The following is a 20,354-nucleotide window of genomic DNA, read 5'->3' as shown; positions in this document are numbered from 1 at the left end:
CTCCATTAAATCATTAATAAGCCTCTTATAATAGCTTAGTATTTAAATTTAACAAATCTCAACGCTCCACATTTCATGTTCTACTGAGACTGGACTAGTAGTTTTATTCTCTGAGTACTTCCCAAGTGACCAATATGAAAGGAAGTAATGTGAAATACATATGTAGATGTGCATCAGGCACAAACTCAGTTAGCTTACCCTTGTGTCAAAATAACAATTGTTAAGTTCTAACCTGACTCTACAGAAACAGCAACAAAGCAAGTTAATATCCAACACTCTATTGGTGTAGAATCCCTCTTCCTAACACCTCCCTACTTTTCATTTTTGAGCTCGGCAAAAAAGCAGCTCGGCAGGAGTACAGATTGCTACATAAAATTTTAAGGTGTTTCTCATTGTGGTAGTTGTACACTATTGGCATGTACTGCTCTTTACTACTGACTGGTCCAATTACAAATAAAACAGTTTACATTTTACATTAAATTTTGTTACAAAATCAATAAAGACTAGCAAGTTATATTTCTGCAAGACTGTTACACCTATTTATTGTGTTTTCTATAATACTGCCCAAATATTATATTCAGTTCACAGTTAATCAAAGTAAGATATTGGGAGTCTGCTTTAAGAAAAGCATTTTAACAGTAACATTAAAGGTGGTATTGGAACATCCTAAGAAAAGTTTTGTAGTATGTTCAGGAGAAGTCTTATTAATGCTGTGAAAGTCACTACCACAGAGAGATGTGGATAGGCATATTTTTTTCACTCATCCAACAAATACTATTTTTTTCACTCATCCAACAAAGAAGCCAATACAGAAATGGATTGATTTCCAACTTATTCTGGACAATTTGTCAATTTTGAAAATATTTCCTACAGAGAAAGCTAACAAGCTATTATCCACCCTAAGAGAGCAATTTCTGTTTACGTTCTGACCAGGGGCAGCTCTAGCAATTTCGCTGCCCCAAGCACGGTGGCACGCCGCGGGGGGCGCTCTGGCGGTTGCCGGTCCCGTGGCTCCGGTGGACCTCCTGCAGACGTGCCTGCGGAGGGTCCGCTGGTCCCGCGGCTCCGGTGGAGCATCCGCAGGCTGCGGATGCTCCACCGGAGGCGCGGGACCAGGGGACCCTCCGCAGGCACGCCTGCAGGAGGTCCACCAGAGCTGCCTGCCGCCCTCTCGGCGACCGGCGGAGCGCTCCCCGCGGCATGCCGCCCCAAGCATGCGCTTGGCGTGCTGGGGCCTGGAGCCGGCCCTGGTTCTGACACTTCTGGACAACTCATACATTACTATTCAATGCACTGAGCATGACCTTCCGATACTGCTTTTCTGGATACAGGATTGTGTATGACATGATCAAGCCACACTGGCAGCTTCTGCATTTTCAAAATACATTTAAAGTATATTATTATTTGGAAATTCATATTAATGACACCCAGCAGCATACTCTGGTGCATAAATCACTGGACTAGGAGCCCACAGATGTAGGTACTATTTCTGTCTCACTGAGCTGCTCTATGACCTTGGATAGTCACTTCACCTCTCTTTGCTTCTGTTTCCCCTCCCACCTCTTATCTAGTTAGACTGTAGGATCTTCAGGGCAGGGACTGTATTTTATTATGCACTTGCACAGTGCTTAGTAGGATGGGACGCTGATACTAGTTAGGGTCTACAGGCACTAGCCTAATACAAATAAAGTTAGCTCATTTACCAACTTCCATCTGAGGACCTCAGAAGGGCACTATAAAATGAAGAAAGTTTTAGGTATAGCATATTTTTTTTGCTTGAGACTATACAAAGGATCTATATTTCTTTTTAAATTCAGAACCACTAGTTTTCTAGGGGGAACTTTATAATCTCAGACTACATGACACCTTTATTAAAACATCTTGTTAAAATTAAACATTAAAATTAGTTTCATTATTGCTTTAACCCCATGCTAGGTTTTAAAATTATATTTACTAGTGTTTATAGACGCTTAAAAGTATCTAAACAGTTCTGCTAAACACACTATTTGATAATATATTGATTAAGATATGATTGACTTCAGCATGTTACCTCTTTGAAGTTGGTATGTTAACTGCACTTTACTCACAATAGTATTAGACAAGGAAATTGAAATAATTCCTGATCTTCTCTCTGTTTTTAAACCAATTGTTATACAGAACCAACAATACTTCATTACAAACCATTTGACTTGTGTTTTAAATTTAACTAAATGTCATCAGTTTAAGAATGTGCTGAATTCCCCAATTGGCAGGTTAAAGGATGCACTCACTACTATTTTTTCCCCCACCTCCAACCCTGTGCAAGTATCTGCAGCAAAACTTCAAGTGTTACCATAGTATTCATTATGCTGGTGACATCACAGCCACAGAACCCTGCTGGTACCAACTAATATGGGGGCTGGTAAATGTCTTTCCCTTACAAATATGGTGTGGTTTTGTGAAATTGTGTTTTAAGTTTTGTAATGTTTAATTAGAAAAAACCCAGTGCTAAGAACTATACTCTAGAGACCAGCTCTATGCTCTAGTGGCCTGATCCTGCAAGGTGCTGTGAACCCTTGGTGCACAATGAAGTTAACAAGAGCAGGCTCCAAATGGGTTCCGTAGCTGATAGAGTGTCATTCAGAGGAAGCTGGAGGTTCATGTAAGGGCTGGACATCACAGGATCAAGAAGGAGAAGTTTTAAACTGCTATACTGAATACCTCTTTTAGCATGAGTATTGGGGACATATTGGCTTGTCTACGAACTGCTTGTAAATGCAGTTCTTTAGTACTTTTCCCTGGATTTACTCCTTTTTTTTAATGTGAGTTGGAGGAGAAGGGGAGAAAATACTCATGTAAAAGTCTGATTTTTCAAGACCTAGACAGAGCCTGACAAGATGCATTAACTATAACCAGAAGGAGACAGAATGCCATAGCTAAAAAAAGAAACAGTAACTACACTTTCAGACTTGACAAGCCCTTGAAAGCTACTGATCCATGGAGCTAACTTGATTAAAAATAATAATAAAACAATCTGTTGAGAGGAACAGCATAGAAGACATCAGTAAAAGCAATACAATGGAAAATCCAGATTTAAGAAGTTAAATGAATGACCTATAAAGTAATTACGAGTAGACAACAGTACTGAAATGGTAATCACCAAGTCTTCCTAGATAACACACTGAAAATTCCTGGTCAAAGAAGCAGAGGGTAAATTTGTGTAGTCTATAGTTCAAAAGCTGAACCCTATTACACTGTAACATACATTTCTGACACCAATTCATTATTATTATTTTAAGAGAACCCATGTGTAATGTTTAAGGTCTCTGGTACTGCCTCGCTGTCTATAATGGAAAATTACTTAGTGGCATGATCATTTATTTGTGGAGGGTCTCTGCTATATAACAAGATACAGACAAAGATAAATGAAGTACATAATAAATTAAAATCCACTATCAAGTATTTAACCTTTGGTCATTTTTGTTGATTATAAGTCTATAAAGAAGGGCAAAATTTTGACAAATAACGTAACTAAAACTGTAAAAATACAGATAGCTAGAACAGCTCTAAATAATTAGTGTTTGATTCATATGGGGGAAAAAAAAAACCCAGTACCAGCTCTTTATCCACACTACCTCAAGAGGGAAATCCTTTATGCTGACATCTACAAAAGATTGGCAGTAATGAGGATCCATGTAAATCAAACTGTCATCTACAAGGACAAAACAGAAGACAAGTAATTCAAAAAACACCTTATTATTACACTGCTTACAATCCAATTTCTATGCAGAACAGCTGAAAAAAAAGAAGCAAGCAAGCAACTGCTTGCCAGACTGATATTCATTGACTGAAGCATCGGTTTTTGCAGGACAGATTAACTTTTGCATAATCAAATATGCTTGTATAAGCAGAATTTTTATAAAGTGATGAGACTGTCATTTAATTTTTGGTGATAAAATTACTTTTACAAACACACAATTATATTCTAGAGTTTGCATATGAAAAATGCATTCTGCTACTTCATCCTGACAGGAAGAACATATTGCTTGTCATTTGAGCATCAACTAGCACTACTTAAACTGGTAAAAAGTAAATATGTAAATAAGAACTGCCAGACAGTAGCAGCAAAGGCTTCTAAAGTTTGGTGAAACGGATAAATTATGCCTTGTTTATGCAACAAAGGAAATTAAATGTACATTTTACAGAATCCAATTACTATGTGGGGCAAATGACAAATGACTGGACTTTGGCAGATCTGATGAATTAATAAGGTACTCATTTTGCTATTTTAATCATTCTGCTGCCCACTGATCCTATATTAAACTTTCTAGCTTTTAAAAGGAAAACACTAAAGAGACATCTCTTATTAAAATACTAACCTTGAAATCCAGCAAAGTAATATGACTGCTTAGGTTTCCCACCAATAACACCAACACAGTATTCAAGACTCAAAATTCCCTGCCAACAAAATATTAAATAATTCAGATTTAAAGGCTAACAGAAGAAGGTGATGAATTAAAGTAACTTGGTGTAACTTTATTCATTTAATTTTTCCTGACCAACACATTTGGAGTGAGGTCAGGGTGAATGACTTATGGAAGTGCCCCGTGTTGCCAACTTTTGCAGCTTTATTGCAAGTCTCATGATTTGGTGTTCTTCTGAAAGCCCCAGTTCCTGGAGTCATGCAATTATACTAGAACCGCAATACTCAATATTAAAATAGGTATCTAGGTCTTGTGGCTGTGGAGAAAAATCTAGGAAATGTAAACCTTTAGCACTCAACGATCAAAAGACAAATAAGGCTGATATTAAAAAAAATCATGATTTTTCAGTAAATGTCATGATTTTCTGAGGCATTTTTTGAATGCTTGTGGTTGGCATAACTGACCACCTGCTGGCAGACATTCAAGAAGGGATGACCCCGGTCGTTCTGAGGTGTTCACAGTTTAAAGACAGGCCGGACAGTTTAGAAAAGAATAGATGTAACATAACAAAAGTTGGAGTCACTGTAGGCTACCTGGCATGAAGTTTTACATATTTTATAGTTTTATGTTCAGTGGCCCATCACTGAGCCCCTCCATCCTGTTCATAGGTAAAAGCCCCACAGCACAGGAAGAGTCTGCAGCTGCTTCTGAGAGCAGTTACTCTAAAAGACAAGAGGAGGTAAGTAAGGCGCACTAGCGCTGCCTCTTGATCTCCAAACCCTCTCTGAATTAATCTGAGGCTGTTTCGAAGAGAAACACCCTATGTTTACCTGAAGGGGGTAAACAGCAGGGGGTTGGGCAGAAGTATGTGTGTCATCCCTCACACAGGAACCTATAGAAGCATAGAGCAATAGAGGGAGAAACATTCCCCCTAGAATAGCAGACACCAGGGAATAGAGGAGAGTCTGGTAAGGACTCTGATGTCAACATGGGCCAATATGAGGAATTAAGTCTCTCCTCCACCCCTAAAAGACTACCATTTGAGCTAAAATGGCAGTGGCACTTATGCCCAATTTCTAGGGCTATAGCCACTAAAGGTAAGACCATTACAAATCATTACATTGTGAAGATTCTCTCTCAACAAGAAGTTTGGCCGTAAAAGACAATATTAAACAACAGCATTTCTACTTTTGCAGCGCTATCACATTACTAACCCAAGATATTAACAACATGGAAACCAACTTCTGAGTGGTTTAAATAGGTAAGGAGTAAATACCACTTATTTCAAATATTAACAAGGGGTAATAAACATTACAAAACATGCTTATGCATATAAGATAAAGAGGAAAAAACAGTTTAAGTCTGTGTCCACTCAACCTATTCCAGTGCAGCAAAACTGAAACAGGAGCTATTCAGGTAAAGCAAAGGTCTGATTTCCCTATGGTAATCAGGTACTTTTCTTGTATAAAGGTATTATAAATCAATCAAGTAACAACTATCATCAACCAATTGCCAAATCCTTTGTAAACACTTATTTACTTAATTCAGTTCTGAGGTTTGTGTTTTCATTTATCTAGATCCACACCAAAGATACTAAGTCACTTTCAATGAATTACAAAGACAGGATGATTGCATGCATGCAGTTGAAGCCCCTTTTATCCTAGCCCCAGTGAGATATCTGCAAATGACAGCACGTTTTCCAGTAAACCAATAATGGTCAACACTAATACAGAAGCCCACATTAAAGAAGAGTGACCACACAAGATCAGAAACCCTTATGAAAATAGAGGCAAAAGCAGTGCGTGCGTTAGCCTACAAATAAAAGCATTATGATTCCACATTCAGAGATTTCAAAGCTCTTTTGCAGAAGTACTGTAATGGGAATAGGGTTCTTAGATCAGGTCTGCAACCATGGATACGTTTTACTGTGCCAGACCTAACTAAGAGCAAACCAACTGTCTAGACACACAAGGAAAGGAATCAAGACAGAACAGCTACTTCATACTTTAAATAAAAAAGTCTTCGCAGTTCTGTCCTCCTTGGCTATAAAAGTTTTTCATAGTTCTCTCTAAAACTTTGTAATAAAATGGAATAGATAGTCAAGAGAAAGGAAAAATAGGTACAGTAACAAAAGTGCCCATCTCAGATTTTCTTAATGCTACTTGAGCAGCTCCTTAAAAACATACAAATTTAGATGGGACTCAAAAGGATGATTCTGTGTGATTGACAATAGGATAGTAAAGACAAAGGAACAAAGTTAAGCAAGTTCTTCCCTTCAACCAGCAGAACTATCAACATGTGTTCAAGAGGAATGAGAATTATGGTCCAGTTTCTTAGAGACCATTTTTAAGTGTTCAGTTAAAAAAAGTTGAATATTTGTTGATGAGAAGTTAGACCAAAAACCCTACACTAAATTATTTGTTTCCCAGCTCTGTCCTGCAATTTGATACACTGGTTGGTTTTTCATTCTTAATCGTCACTCTCTTCTTCCACATACAGAGTCATCTGAACCTCCAGCTAATGAAATAATGGTCACAAAAACTGCCAATTGGGTCAAACGGATTACAACCCTTCAATCTGAAAAAAAGAGGTAGAAGGAATAAACTGTGAAAGTGCAGCTGGTAGTCTTCTATTTAAGGATAAAAAAAACCAAACAAGAAAATAAGCAGCTTGGTTTATATTTTTTAAGTGTTGGTTAATATGAAAGTTCATTTAAGACACCACAAATATAAATACCATAGATATACTAAATTATTTTTAATTCGAGTCACTGCATTAGGGTCTTTTCTGGAAACTACTTTAGGAATGGAATATTTATCACTCTTTTACCATAGATCAGGGGTAGGCAACCTGCGGCTCTTTAATCTGACCCTGCAATAGTGCTCTATAACGTAAGGGTTTTTGGTCCGGCTCAGGCAGGCTGCCTGCATGTTGCGGCCCCACGCTGATCCTGGAAGTGGCTGACTGATGGCATGTCCCTCTGCGCCCCTAGAAGGGGAGAGGGTAGGGGAGAGGTGACTCCGTGTGTTGCCCACGCCCCCAGCACCATCCTCACAGCTGCAGGGGCGGTGCTTGTGGGCGCGGGCAGCACACAAAGACCCGCTGACCCCCTCCCCACGAGGGGCACACAGAGATGTGCCAGCAGCCAGACACATCTGGGAGCTGCATGGGGCCAGGGCAGGCAGGCTGTCTGAGCCCTGCTGCGCCACCGGCTGGGGATCACCTGTGTAAGTGCCTCCCAGTCAGAGCCTGCACCTCGCACCGACTCCTGGACCCCAAACCCCTGCTCCAGGTCAGAACCCCATCCTGCACCCAAACTCCCTCCCAGACCCTGCACCCCAACCCCCTGCCCAACGCTGGAGCCCTCTCCTGCAAACTCCCTCCTAGAACCCAGACCCCTCACCCTCTCCTGCACCCCAAACACTTTGCGTGTGATGCGGCTCTCGAAATATTTTGGTCAAAGACAAAAAAAAAATAAAAAAGGCTCTTCTGCTTTGAAAAGTTGTCAACCTCTGCCATAGGACATTATGTGCTCTGCAATTACGTGAGATCTTGTAATATTGACATTTAAAATCTGTAAAGTCAAACTTTACAACTTATAACTGTAAAATCATCACCATGCATTTAATAGCTAGAAGATTACCACCATGAAGAATCTTTTCATATCTAGTACTACTGTTTGAAACAGACAATGAACTCTTATTTCATACCTTTACAAACTCCAAGTAGTCCATGTTGGTTCTCTCTCCACCAAGTCTTACCGGAACTAATATAATTACAGCTTTCATATCTGCTTTTTCAGAGCCCATGGAAGAGCACTGTCTATCAACAACATCCGAACTGTAAACTGAAAATAAGAATGAATATACTTGATCATCATTAAGGTACACATGTAATTTTTTTTAAATAAATAAAAATATCCTGAATACCTTTTACAAAATCTTATGTCCCTACAAAATTACATTTAAGCATAATAAATCAAAACTTTACATTTCTGAAAAGATTACACTCTCCACATTAAACTGTCTTCTGGAAAAAACCTGTATTAATAGAAACTAATCACATTTTCCTTACCTCGAGTGGCATTTTGTAGAAAGATATGTTACACTGTTGACTTCAACAGTTTGGATATGTGGCATGTAGGGTGTAGGAAAGTAGTTATTGAGCAGAGCAGAGAAACATTCCTTCTATTTGTTTTAAAATTAATGGATAGTTTAAAATTTGGTTCTAGAACTAACTTTCGTATTAAAAAAAAATTGTGACCAATAGAAACATTTACACATTTAAAATAAAAACAAAACAAAAAAACACCCAAAGAAAAGCTTTTTTAAAACGTTAACGTTCAAACAATATAGTATTAGATCCCGAGTTAAACAAAAATAAAATACCATTGTTTTACTTCCTCCGCTCAGAGATATGCATAAAGACAAAAAACCACTTCTACTATTTAAATTAAGACTACATTAGATTTTTTAAATTCTCTCACTTTTAATAACCCAAGGCAAGAGAGTCGGCAACCTTTGGCACGCGGCCCATCAGGGTAATCTGCTGGTGGGCTGCGAGACATTTTGTTTACATTGACCGTGCGCAGGCATGGCCCCCCGCAGCTCCGAGTGGCTGTGGTTCGCCATTCCTGGACAACAGGAGCTGCAGGAAGCGGCACGGGCCACAGGGACATGCTGGCTACCACTTCCCGCAGCTCCCATTGGCCAGGAAGGGCAAACTGCAGCCACTGGGAGCTGTGGGGGGCAGTGCCTGCAGACAGTCAACATAAACAAAATGTCTCGTGGCCCGCCAAAGGATTACCCTGATGGGCCACGTACTAAAGGTTTCCAACCCCTGCCCATAGGTGTTAATTGTAACATGGTAAAGAAATTTGTTTACAATATACAATTAAATTGAGTGTGTCCCTTTAAAACTAGCTTGATCATAGAAAGGAATGATATTCCTGTATTATCTCCCAAGATCAGGTTCAGTATATCATAAATATAATAATAATTTTGGCAACTGAACACGGCTATAGAAGTAATATATTATGCTTTCATTTGAAAGCCTAGATTGTCATAGTCATTAGTGTAAAGTTTTATTACATCTTTAGTTTGTCTTGTCACCCTCCATTTCTGCACCCTAATTTACCCTGCCTGTGATAACAACCAAGTATTTAAAAGCATTTGTGTTTGTGAGATGTCTTATACACTGTGTTAGAGTAGAAAATAGGTAACCATAGTGTTTGGTTTATTGGACTGCTCACATCTTTGAATGAAAACTGATTAGATTTATTACTACTAGAAACTGGTGCATTAACTTTCCCATGGACACATTCCTGCAAAAAATGGGACCTTTGCATTGCAAAGAGAATGCAAATTAATATTTAAGAAAATGCATAATTAAATTAAATTACTACAGTTTGTTTCAGAAAAAATCTCTATCAATTTCTGCATTTCACCAAAAGGTGAAAGGAAGACAGAGAAGAGAAATGTAAACCAATGTATTTATTTTAAAGAGTAGGCCTAGCAGAAAAACCAACTGACTCCCTAGAATCAAATAAAAAGTCATTGGAGTGAAATTATACATGTCAGGCAGATTAGATGGAAAAAAGGATCCACAAACTATTTTGAGTGCCATTATCCTAATCAGATGTCAAACAAGCAATTTACCAACCTTTCCATTTATTATGATTGATTCATCCAGACAAAAGCCAAAGATGTAGTGCAGGAATCAATAACCACTCTGAGCTCATGATTCCAATTCTTAGGATTTCAAAACATATTTATAGCATTTAGTTTTTTCTTTTGAAATCGTAATATTGTTGAGCACTAATTGAAAAGCATAAGTGAAGTGCTTATAAAGTTGATTAAAACCTACAATAGCCACATCACTTACCTGTACAGTCCTGAGCAACATATATAGTTATCCCTTGTAACTCAGGGTCTCTTGCTTCTTCAACAGCTTTTCTAAGTGCAAATAAAAGATTTGATAGAGTATTTCATTTCAAGAAATTAACAGTAAACTGAATTTAGATTCTTGATTTTTAGAGATACACCTCTACCCCGATATAATGCGACTCAATATAACACGAATTCGGATATAACGCGGTAAAGCAGTGCTCCGGGGGGGGGGGGGGGCTGCACACTCTGGTGGATCAAAGCAAGTTCGATATAACGCGGTTTCACCTATAACGTGGTAAGATTTTTTTGGCTCCCGAAGACAGCATTATATCGAGGTAGAGGTGTACTATTAACTTGAATTTAAAAGAAACGGAGTTCAAAATATTCCGGTTTCTGATAGATCACCTTTTAAACAAGAATCCCTTAAATAAACTTCAACTTATTTTTATGTATTTTATTGGTTTTTCTTTTTTAGCCACCCCTGCAGAATATTTATAAAAGCCATTCCAGCAAAGCAGAAACTGACAGGCTATTAAGAAGAAACAGTGAAAGTGACAATACACAGAATGCAATTAAGTGCACAGAATTAACTAAACACAAACACCACCACCACCACCCCACATACTTTTGGTTATAATAATCCTTTGTCTTATTTGTAACTATAGGAAATACTGAATTTGCCAACAGAAATGGGATTTTTCAAGTTGATAGGGTTCCTTTAACTAACCTTCAAAGTAGTATCGGCTCAGTATGAACTGTTTTTCAGCTCACACAACTAACCTAAGAAGACAAGCTAAAGATATACAGAATTAGCTTCAGACATCTATTAGAATAAAAACTAACATTTGAACAGCTCCAAGGTTTCACTGAAACTTTAAAAAGATAATTGAAATACTAAACTAGCCTCAGAAGAATAAGAGTAATGAACCTAAAGACTAAAAAGAAAATATATGTCGATAGTCTGAATCATGATCATCAGTGAAGGACAAAATCTGTAAAGAAATTAAAAACTGTTCAAAATAAAAGATTAGCCTTTGACTTCTGATATGTGATTGTATTAAACAGTCACTATCCCTTTATTTCACAATATATTCTGAAGAATCATTTAATACAGACATTCTCAAGTTATGGGAGAACTATACATTCTCAGTATGGGAGAAGGGGAGTTCTAGGAAAGGAAAGCTTTGCAATGTTCGAATAACGGTAGGGATTATATTGAAGGGAATGCATGATTTGATCATGTGGATCTTGAAGCCAAATACACTTTTGCAAATTAGAAAATGGATTAGTAGAAAATATTTGTTTTGAAATTTCACAAAACAGTCAATTTCAGATATCTACTACATGAAGAAAAAATTACAAATACAGGCAAATACATAAATAACCTTCACCTGTCATAGCACAAACACTGTAGTATTTCAATGTAGGCTCATTCAAGGAGAGTACACTTGTATATGAAATTATTCCAGCATCTACATAAATGTAGAAAAATTACATATGAACTTTGACCTCTCATGCTTAGGTGATTTATTAATGATTCCGTTTATGGCTAAACTGGGACCCACCTAGAACATAAGACTATAAAAAACAAAATCAGTAGTATCCAAAGAAATGGCACATAAAGGCACAGAGTATAGAGAAATTGGACTTTTTTTTTTAAACTCATACTGAATGTCAAAGATCCTTTACTTTTACTATAATATAATTATAATATTAATAGTCCCATACATTTACGGTTTCACAAGAATTTGATGTGTGCAAAGAAATGCTGAAAACATCAATTTTAGCTCTGACATTTCATTACACTATCAGTACATTACAGCCCCCAGGTTACAGTATAAAAAAAAAATCTATAATATTATGCATGTTCCAAGGTTGAAAGAGTGGTTAGTTTTTAGAACATCTCATTAAAGGCAGCCCTATTTAAAGATCAGGTATGGAGAGACCTTGGGTCTCTTGTTGCTGAGACTGGAGGAAAATAGGAATGTTTCAGAAATAAATGACAAGATTGGACAGAGGTTCATACTTCAGTTCCTGAATCTACTATTTCCCTTCCTATCTCTAAAAAACCCAAACTCTTCTAAATTGCTACTAACATGGACATGTTGCTAAGTGAATAATTAATGGTTAGGTGTCCAAGTAACCTGAAGAAATCTCAAGACACTTCTAAATGTTTCTCCCGTAACACTTAAGGCATTGTAATAATAAAGGATCATTTAAAGATATTTTTACCTTAAAATGTGTGCTACTACAGCAGGCCCATACCAGTCTCCAGCTGTTTTCCCAGACTTCTTTCCATATTCTATTAGCTGATGCAAGCCAAAAGATGCGGGTGGAGAATCTCCAAACCAAGAGATTATTTTTCTGTGATAAACTTCATCTCTCATTTCACTGTCATCACAGTCTCTCTTTAGTGCTTCCTTATGATCGTTTGACAGGACCTTGGGTTCTCTCTCTCCCGTAAGTGATGCTTCAAATGATGCAGTCAGCTTTTTCACTGTGTGGCTTGTCCATGATTCAGAGTCTGAATTTTCAATGTTCAGTGCACCCGGCCAGGTCCAGGCTGCAACAGAGTATTTTTTAAAGATATGTTTTACACTTCTTAACAGTAAGTTTTTTTGTATAATTACCAAAAAAGTGCCAATTTTTAATAAGACCAATAGTCTATGTTTTAAACAGACATGCAAATACTGCTGATAAGAATATAGGCAAAAAATGGCAACTCAGTATAATATGGTTGTGCTATTTTTATTTGTGCAGGAGAAAGGAGGAAGAAAGGAAGACACTAGCCACGTTACATTTCTTTCTTTGCCATTAATGCTAGCAGGATTTTCCAGGAGAGGATATAGTGGACTCTGCAGACTTAGGCAGTTAGGGTATAATTACAAGATAAAGATTAGGGGAATTTACATATCATCAACACAGTAAGTTAACTATTTAATACATGTAAAAAGGTTCAACTGATAGTTATCCAAGTCAAAGCCTTTGATGACTGATTCTTTTTCTTTCTTGTTTGTTGATTCCTAAGACAAGTCTTCTAATTTTTTTAAACAGGGATGAAGAATTCTTATAATGTGAACAGAAGAACCATCCTCCCAATGTTCAAAATGCACATCAGTCAAAAAAAGGTCAGCAGAGTGACACTCTAGAACATACAATTTCCTTTGTTTGACAAATTTTAACGTCTGTCTATACTAGAGAACAGAACTGTTTCAAGGTTAGCTATTATAGCAAAGCATCTCCTGTCCATGTTTCTGGTTCTGCTTTTTTCTGTAACAGTTCGCCTTACATGCAGTGTCCACATTACTAGCCTAGTTGGCGTAAACTGGTTCAGCATGTCAACACAACACTAATGATTCACTAACACTTCTCTTACCAGTGTATTGTGGGTCCCTCCCATAGGTCCCAACAAGTCCCTGCAGCAGGGGTTTGTGAAGAAACCTTCAAACGTCTATGAGTCTGAGTGACAGATGAGGTAAATATCATCAAACTAGATAGCCACGTACTTTACGATTCTGCTGAACTTTTCAAGGAATTAATCCCTGCTGCAGATCTATGTGCCTTTCCCTTAAAAACAATTGTGTTCTAGCCTTCAGAGTTATGAAAATAAACCTGAAAATGTATAAGTGTGAACTTCAATGCAGTGTTGTATCCCTGAATTTGCAGAAAGCCTGACACAGCTCTAAAAAGGTTGTGAGCCCAGTGAAATGAACAGAGTACAATTCTCATACCTAAAGAAGATTATTTAAAATGTCACTTAAATTATTTCCTTATGATCATTTTAATATAAACCTGCAGTTAGTGTTCTAGCTCAATCTCAAACTGCTTGCTATGTCTGCCCAGCTGCTAAAAGCCTAAACTGACATTGGCCAGATGCTATAATGTCCTCCAGTTTCTCCCAATAACTACTATGATGCAGGTATGCATCTTCAATACAAAATTCTACTGCACATCAAAACTTAAGTTATGGGGATGATGTACACTGAATTTAGCATCTAAATTAAGAAAAACAGTACCAATTGTATAATTCATATTAATAAAAATCTCATCTTCCGTTTAATCTGAAATTGCTACAGAACTTCCATCCGAGTGCCACAGAATCCAGCAGTCCTGAGGCAGAATTTAGCTTCAGCTTTCCACAAAATACAAAGGCTACTGATTAATAGAAATGGCCTGTGCAAGTGATACAAATGGAAATGATAATGCTGACATCAGAATATTGCCACCTGACTTTAAGATTTGTAAGTAGTGTCTTTTCACTATTTTATGGTGGTAGGTGTAAAGTGAACATGTCACGGATCATTTGTAAATTGTGTATAAAATACAGTAAGATTGCACAATTATTTTTTAAACTCCAGATTTATTTAGCTTTAAAAATGAATATCATCTTCAAGAACTAAAGCTACCAGGATGTGTACTGTGTCTGAATATAATGTCCTCTATTGCACTTTGTCCAATGCAAATACCAAACAGATCAGCGTTTCTCAAACTGGAGTCACTGCTTTTGTAGGGAAAGCACCTGGCGGGCCGGGCCAGTTTGTTTAGCTGCCCCGTCTGCAGGTCCAGCCGATTGCGGCTCCCACTGGCCAACAGGGGCTGCTGGAAGCAGCGGCCAGTAAGTCCCTTGGCCCACGCCACTTCCAGCAGCTCCCATTGGCCTGGAGCAGCAAACCGCGGCCAGTGGGAGCCGCGACTGGCCGGACCTGCGGATGGGGCAGGTAAACAAACCAGTCTGGCCCGCCAGGGGTTTTCCCTACACAAGCGGCGACACCAGTTTGAGAAACACTGAAATAGATTGTGGGCAGAGGAAAATTGAAGAAGCCATTGAAGGGACTATAAATGGTGGTACAGGTGTGTATGTGGTCTGGGTTGTCAGTGTTAGCTCAGAAAGCAGGTCTGTGGATGTACAGCTTTTTGGGAGGTGACAAATAGGAGGGGCATTCTGGAAGCATCAAGAGAAGAAGCACCGTTAAAAGGGCAGTTGCTGGAATAAGGCTGGTAGTAGCATTGGTACTGGTAGAGGCAGTCAACTTGGCTGATCCTCTTCCTTGCTTGTAGATGCTTTTACAGACCTCCAGTCTCTTCTTTCCAATAAAGAGCCAAGAAGCCTGTAAAAACAACTGGAAATGAGAAGACACAAGACCCTGTGAGCTGCCATCCTTGTGGCACTAACAAGTGTACTATGGATCACAGTTTGACAACATCTACTTTAATATGTATAAGAGAAACAGATTTCAGTCATAGGAAGTGATTTACTGAACTCTGGCCTCATATTAAGCCCTTCATAGAAAGATTCAGAAATCAAGGAAGATGCAAATGTAAATGTAACAGAACAATTAAATGGATGTAGCTGTTCCTGAACCTTGACATCTCAAGCTGCCACGTTTATGTACATACCACAAAATTAAATGTAAAACCTTCTAAAACATAAAAATTAAAAATAGAAACTTATTGACAACATCATTCTGCGGTATTTGGAGCATTTCGTGTAGCTGTGGAAAGATGAGCATTTTAACTATGGGTAGGTCTATACTCACCGTCCGGGTCGATGCGGTGAGTTCGACTTCTCGGAGTTCAAACTATCGCGTCTAATCAAGACGCGATAGTTCGAACTCCCCGCGCGCTCCGGTCGACTCCGGAACTCCACCACCGCGAACGGCGGTGGCAGAGTTGACCTTGGAGCCGCGGAGTTCGACCCCGCCACGTCTGGACGGGTAAGTCAGTCGAACTAGGGTACTTCGAGTTCAGCTACGCTATTCGCGTAGCTGAACTTGCGTACCCTAGTTCGACCCCCCCCTTAATGTAGACCAGGCCTATTAGTGGCATTTAGGTGAGGGGGTTTTTTTGTTAAAAGAAAATACTATTAAAAAATCTCTAGAAAAGGATCTACAACCAATGAAAGATTTCATATGAAGATATAAAATACAACATATTTCAGTTACCCCAATTTCACCAAAAGCTTTTCTAAAGAAGATTTACTATCCCTTGAGGGCAGGATGATGACAGAAGATTTTCATGTAGCCCAGACAGGTCTCTTTTCCCTATACAGAGGGGCTCCCACAGAAATGTGGGAGCTTGGTAGCTCCAAAGTAGTGCAGCACATGACTCACAAGTGAGGATACATGGATAGTACAAGAATTATTTTTAAGTGCAGTTTTAAAAAAATACACTTTAGATTAAGACTAGTCAAGGTCCTTTTGTTTTGGTAATATTAAACTGGGCCACTCCTACAGCCTCACCTGCATATTCATGTTTAGTGTTCTATCCAGATTGTGCAGGGTTTTAAAAAAATTAAATAAAAGATTTATGTGCAACAAAAGCTGTATTTATGGGGAAACTGAGGTAGGATCAGGGGATAAGCCATCTCCAAACACAATAATCTCATATGTTTGGATGTTGGGGGCAAATGGAATAAAATAATATTTTATGAGCAGACAAAGTGCTTACAACAAAAAGAATGCTAGATATGTCAACTCCACAGATCAGTTTTGCTACTGGATCACTGAAGAATAGTCAAAATTGCATTTTCTGGTGTGATGGTTTTAGGACTTTATAAGAACCATGCAAGATTTTGGTTCTTCACTTGCATAATATTTGCAAAATATTACTGAGCTGGACCTTCAGAATTCTATGTTTTGTATGTTAGTTATAAATACAGCTCTCATAGGCCTCATGGCGGAATAAACAAAACACACTCCCTTGCAACAAACCAGAATTTGGAACTGACAAGAGTTGAAAGGTCTTTGACAATGGGAGCAGCCAACCCAGCACAGGAATTGATCAACAGGGAATGGATACATATATTATAGAAGGAAAGGAAGTAAAGAGGATGAAATACTGAGAAGGTGGCTGGCTTGCAGACCTAGTAGTCCAGAAACAAACTACAGTTGAACCCTGTTATGTCGCCGGCCTAGGGGTTTGCCAAAAAGCGTCGAGATAACCGATGATCGAGATAAACCCCTATCCACCCCCCCACCCCTGAACTCCCCTGCCCTCTCTCCAACACCCCCTCCCTGCCCCCTTACCGCGGTGCCTGCACGTGGCTGGATCCGGCGAAGCGGGACGGGGAAGCGGGGCCGGGCGGCCGTGGACGGGGACCCGGAGCCGGGCAGCCAAAGAAGTGGGACCCGGGAAGCGGGGCCGGGCGGACGGGGAAGCGGGGCCGGGCGGACGGGGAAGCGGGGCCGGGCGGACGGGGAAGCGGGGCCGGGCGGACGGGGAAGCGGGGCCGGGCGGACGGGGAAGCGGGGACCGGGGAAGCGGGGCCGGGGGGGCGGGCGGCAGGCGAAGCGGGGACCGGGGAAGCGGGGCCGCCCGGCGAAGCGGGGCCCGGCGAAGCGGGGCCGGGCGGGCGGCGAAGCGGGGACCGGTGAAGCGGGGCCGGGCAGGCGGGTACGCGGGGAACCGCGGGGCTGGGGAGCCGGGGAGCGGGCGGCCGGGGACGCGGGGAGCCGGGCGGCCAGGGACGCGGGGAGCCGGGTGTCTGGGGAACAGCGTGGCTGGGGAGCCGGGGAGCGGGCGGCTGGGGACACGGTGGGTCGAGGACGCGGGGAGCCGGGCGGCTGGGGAACCGGGGCCAGGGCAGGAGTCGCGTGGCCGGGGAGGGATGCGGCAGGAGCCGGGCAGGGCCGCCGCCGGAGTTACAGTCGAACCCATTTATCTCGACCTCGGTTAGTGGCAAATTCGGCGCTCTTCTGTGCTCGAGATATTAGGGTTCGGCGAGATTAAAGAATCGACATAACCGATGAGAAACCGATAAGAAAAAGAGGGAGTTTGGCGGTTCCACTTCTAAAACGTCGACTTAATAGGATTGGCAAGTTAACCGAGGTCGAGATAAATGGGTTCCACTGTACCATGCAGGAAACAGCTTTGTATTTCCAGTCTATCACCTCTTGGGTTTGAAAAGACTGGGGAGAGCACGAGAGGTAATATGCTCAACCCCAGAAAGCAATCTTTTTTCCCCAAAGGAGACTGCGGCTGTTAGACAGTATATCATGAAAGAACAAGGTTAAGATAAGAAAACACAAAGGGAAGCAGAAAAATAACTTTCCAAGCCCCACGAGGGGAAAAAAAAAAAAATAGTGAATCGTTCAGAAACTTCTGTTAACCCTATCTCGTACAAGAATTAAAGAAAATTGAAAGAAATTTAAATCTGATGAAGGAAATACTTTCTGCACATAGCCCACAATTAGGCAGTGGAACTCATTACCACAAGATATCACTGAGGTCAAGAACCTCTAAAAAGGATTGAACATTTACACGGATAACAAGAAGATGCAGTTACTGAAGTAAAGGTGCGTGTTTTGTTTTATTTTTTAGTTAGGAGTTTTGAAATGGACATAAACTCTTATACTTCAGCTGTAAGCTAACCTCTGGATAATAAGAGTTAGGAAGAAGTTTTGTCCACAACAAAAATTAACTTCTACAGGGTTTCCTGCAGCTTCCTTTGAAGCAGCTAATATTCACCATCATCAGAAACTAGTTCCTGGACTAGACAGACCATTAGTCTAATCCAGTAAAGCAATTCCTATATTCTTAAAAAGCAGTCAGACAAAAGCAAGCAAACACTTCAGCTAGTTAAGTTTAGCGGATGCATATGCAGAGGCTGACACATGTTCCTCATCACTAACAAAGGGCCACCTGCATCCTGATGCTTGGTCCTACCTCCTGACAAAACCAAAAATGATCTACTCTTCATGCTTACCTCTACCAAGAAAATGAAGCACAAGCCCTTGAGCCAGCAGCATCTGGCCAGTTCTCAGTGTACAACCCCAACCACAGTCTGTTGTCAAAGCAGATTCTTTTATTTGAGGAAAATCCTCTCTGTAAGTCAACCATATTCTAGAAATAAAATCTTTACGAAACTCTTCTACGTTTCCAGAAATGACTTTGTCAACTATATCCAAGCAGGATCCATCTGGAGAGAGTTCACTGGGTTCTGCAAGACAAACATAACACAAGTTACAGATTTGAAATTAACTGACATGGCTTTTAATTAAAATAAAATTATACTATTAAAAATAGGAATTTCTTAGGAGACTATAGTATCTCCTCAGCAACAAGTAGGGAAAGCTGAGGAGAAAAATAAAAGGTATGTAGCAGCTGAAACAAAGAATGATTCAGGCAGCAGCTGTCAATTGAAATGGCCATTTTAGGGCTGCAGCTGCTTGGTCCTGCTAAATATAAGTGGCCAAACCAAGAAAGGCATGCTGGGAAAACGGTTCCCATAAGAGGGCAAATTTGCACAGGGAAGAGTTAAGAGACTACGAAATCATCAAGGAAGGTGTTACTTTGACGCTGGTATTACCATTTCATTCTCCTGAACAAGGCTGAGTTTATGCAGTACCTTTGATTAAGCCTCAGTATCCATTTGACAGATAAGTAAACTCAAGCATAGGTTATAAAATTTATGCACACAAAGGATGAAGTCTGATTTGACAATGGCTAGGTTCTCTGGCCTATGTGCGAACAGTGGGATGGGGCAGGTATTAAGACTGGTATTGGAAACTTAACTGAGAATATTCTAACTTTTCCATATTTAAATTGTGAACTTTAATTCTCTATTAATAAAGGTTCTGGTAGATGATTACGACTTCACAGAGCAGTGCCAAAATGGGATCAGAACTAATTAAATCCTTTACACTTACCATCAGACTTGAAATGGTAACATTTTCCCAGCAAGAAGACAGCAGAATTTCTGCTAAAGTAAGTTTTTGTTTTCAATACCCAACCTAAAAGAGATAGAAAGCAAACAAAAGCTTGTGGCTGAAATATTTCAAAACACTTCCAAAAGCATTTTGATTATACAAAAAGTCACACAAGTTAGTAAGAACATGGAAACACCACATTGAATTGGAATTATTTTATAGATTGAATAATACGAACAGGTACTACGTTTTAAGACACATTGAATGGATTTATGGTCAACAAGCTTAAAATAACTTAGCCCTTGTAAATACAGTATCACCCACATAAGATGTTATGCAACCTGAAAATTGCATAGGTAAGCAATGAAGTCATGAAATACAAAAGTTAAGTTTGAACTTGTTAACTCTGCCTTTTT

At 39.8% G+C, this 20,354-nt stretch overlaps 1 protein-coding gene across 2 annotated transcripts in view; it reads right to left on the bottom strand.

Annotated features, from left to right (window-relative positions):
- Positions 1 to 20,354, bottom strand: part of ATG4C (autophagy related 4C cysteine peptidase) — a 41,726-nt gene that overhangs the window by 15,050 nt on the left and 6,322 nt on the right. Inside the window, exons 3-9 of one of the 2 annotated variants that reach the window (XM_045027379.1) lie at positions 19,939 to 20,022; positions 18,996 to 19,229; positions 12,524 to 12,815; positions 10,287 to 10,357; positions 8,114 to 8,250; positions 4,359 to 4,437; positions 3,615 to 3,691 (exon numbers count right to left, since the gene is read on the bottom strand). In XM_045027379.1, the coding sequence (XP_044883314.1) occupies positions 3,615 to 3,691; positions 4,359 to 4,437; positions 8,114 to 8,250; positions 10,287 to 10,357; positions 12,524 to 12,815; positions 18,996 to 19,229; positions 19,939 to 20,022 (974 nt within the window). Of the gene's footprint in view, positions 1 to 3,614; positions 3,692 to 4,358; positions 4,438 to 8,113; positions 8,251 to 10,286; positions 10,358 to 12,523; positions 12,855 to 18,995; positions 19,230 to 19,938; positions 20,023 to 20,354 lie in introns of both variants that reach the window. The other variant, XM_045027378.1, reaches the window with a different exon arrangement.

This window comes from Mauremys mutica, chromosome 8 (assembly GCF_020497125.1).
Source record: "Mauremys mutica isolate MM-2020 ecotype Southern chromosome 8, ASM2049712v1, whole genome shotgun sequence".
In the NCBI taxonomy this organism is placed as follows: domain Eukaryota; kingdom Metazoa; phylum Chordata; order Testudines; family Geoemydidae; genus Mauremys; species Mauremys mutica.
This window is presented reverse-complemented; position numbering and strand designations above follow the sequence as displayed.